General features: G+C 60.9%; 1 protein-coding gene across 1 annotated transcript in view; it reads right to left on the reverse strand.

Annotated features, from left to right (window-relative positions):
- MROH1 (maestro heat like repeat family member 1) overlaps positions 1-1,480 on the reverse strand; it is a 35,446-nt gene extending 33,966 nt beyond the window's left edge. The window contains exons 1-3 of the mRNA XM_006775165.2: positions 1,332-1,480; positions 385-538; positions 135-280 (exon numbers count right to left, since the gene is read on the reverse strand). Of these exons, the coding sequence (XP_006775228.1) occupies positions 135-280; positions 385-406 (168 nt within the window). The 5' untranslated portion in view covers positions 407-538; positions 1,332-1,480. The remainder of the gene's footprint in view (positions 1-134; positions 281-384; positions 539-1,331) is intronic.
- Between the last annotated feature and the right edge of the window lie 281 nt (positions 1,481-1,761).

Raw genomic sequence — 1,761 nt, forward strand, 5'->3', positions numbered from 1 at the left:
TAGTGCAGGCCCCACCCCCAGAGCAAGCTGACAGGCCCCGCCCACAGCCCAATCTCAATACACTGTCCACACACCACAGGCCCCGCCCCAAGAACAGCAAGGCGTGCCGGTCCCACACCTTTTCGGTCCCACACCTTTTCGTGCTGCCGCAGGTGCTCCTCGCAGGCGCTGAGCGTCTCCTCTGGCTGCGACTCCCCAAGGGCACACAGGGCGCTGCATACCTGCTCCTGCACCAGGGGGTCCTTGTCGGTGACGGAGTCCAGCAGGATGGTGGACAGCTCTGCAGCGACAAAGCCCACGCGCGTGCTCAGGCCGGTGGGAGGACTCAGACCTAGTGCTGGAGCGGGTGGGGCACCTCCAGGGCCCGTCCACCACTGCACTCACTCTTCACGTAGGGCTCGCTCATCGCGGGTGTCTCGGAGGTCTCGGCTTCCTCTCGCCCGGTGCGAACATGGACAGCGCCTCTCAAACCTGGCCTAACCAGCGCACAATACTGAATTCACAGCCTCCTGGATCGCATCGCGGGCAGTCACTATGTCTGCGAAAAGAGCACAACTTAAACGCGGGGTTCTGGGGGGCGGTCTCTGCTGCGCTTGGGCTGCTCGGGGGGAGGAAGAGCGCCCTCCCCTCCGCAGGTCCCAGCTCTCCTGTCCCGCACCCAGGGTTCTGCAGCAGCTGTCGGCCCCCAAGGCCCATCCCTGGGCAGGCGAGGTCACTGCCTTCTCCCACAGCACCTGCCTTCACTCTGAAGGGAGGTCAGGAGGTACTAAGGCCTGGGGTCCTGGGGGTTGTGTGTGGCAGGGAAACCTGAGGGCCAAGAACAGGGCCCTGAGCCGCTGAGCCAGGGTCCCCCAGGCGGAGATTAAACGAGCCCCTGGGGGCTGAGAGGGCTGGACAAGCAGCACCTGAAACCACAGCCCCGGGGTTGAGAGGGGCAACTTTCAAACATCAGGTGCCTCCAAGCACCAAACCACCACCTCCATTAACCATGCAGGGCCTCTGACCGCCACTGCCTGGCCACTCTCAGGCCTCCGTCATACTCTCCCAGGAGCTGTCAGGTCAGCGGGCCCAGGCCCTTGGTGGGGCAGCCACCTGCTTCCTAACACACATGTCCTCCGCTCGCTGGTGAGCCCACTGCCCTTCGTTCCCTTCACAAGGACTGCGGTGCCGCCACTGTGTGGCTGTGCACAGGCGGGAAGAGGCGGGGGGTGCCGCGGAATCAAATACGGGAGAATCCAGTTCAGGGTGGCAGATGGGTCCTACACATTCACCCGTCACCAGGACTCAGGGAAGTGACAGGAGAGGGGTGTGTTTTAAGAGAGTAAACTCACAAGAGCACTAGAAAACAAGAAAGATGAAATTGGCAGACCAGAAACTTCCAGGGATCCCAGGCGGACAGGAAGAAGATGGAGAAGACTGGTTTGAAGAGGATGGATCCACAGGGTGTTTCTGCTTTCTTCCTGGAAAGCAGCTGAACATCACAAGGAAAACAAGAAATAAAAATATGTATTCTGTTTGGGCAGAGCAAGGAAAAGGCAAAACCTCAAACCCCACAGGCTGAGGGCGGAAAAGCTCCGTGGCTGTCAGATGGTCGTGAGGCTCCTGAAAGGGCCCACAGAGCCCAGTTCAAAAGGCGGCACCCCTCACAGGGAACCCAATCCTGCGTTCCCAGACCTGGTCTAGTCCAGGAGGTGGGCAGGCTGTGCCTGGGCAGAGGCTTTGCCCCGTGAAAAGCCACAGCTGCCTGTCTCCAGTGCTTTC

The sequence above is a fragment of the Myotis davidii genome, unplaced genomic scaffold (genome assembly GCF_000327345.1).
Source record: "Myotis davidii unplaced genomic scaffold, ASM32734v1 scaffold1509, whole genome shotgun sequence".
In the NCBI taxonomy this organism is placed as follows: Eukaryota; Metazoa; Chordata; class Mammalia; order Chiroptera; family Vespertilionidae; genus Myotis; species Myotis davidii.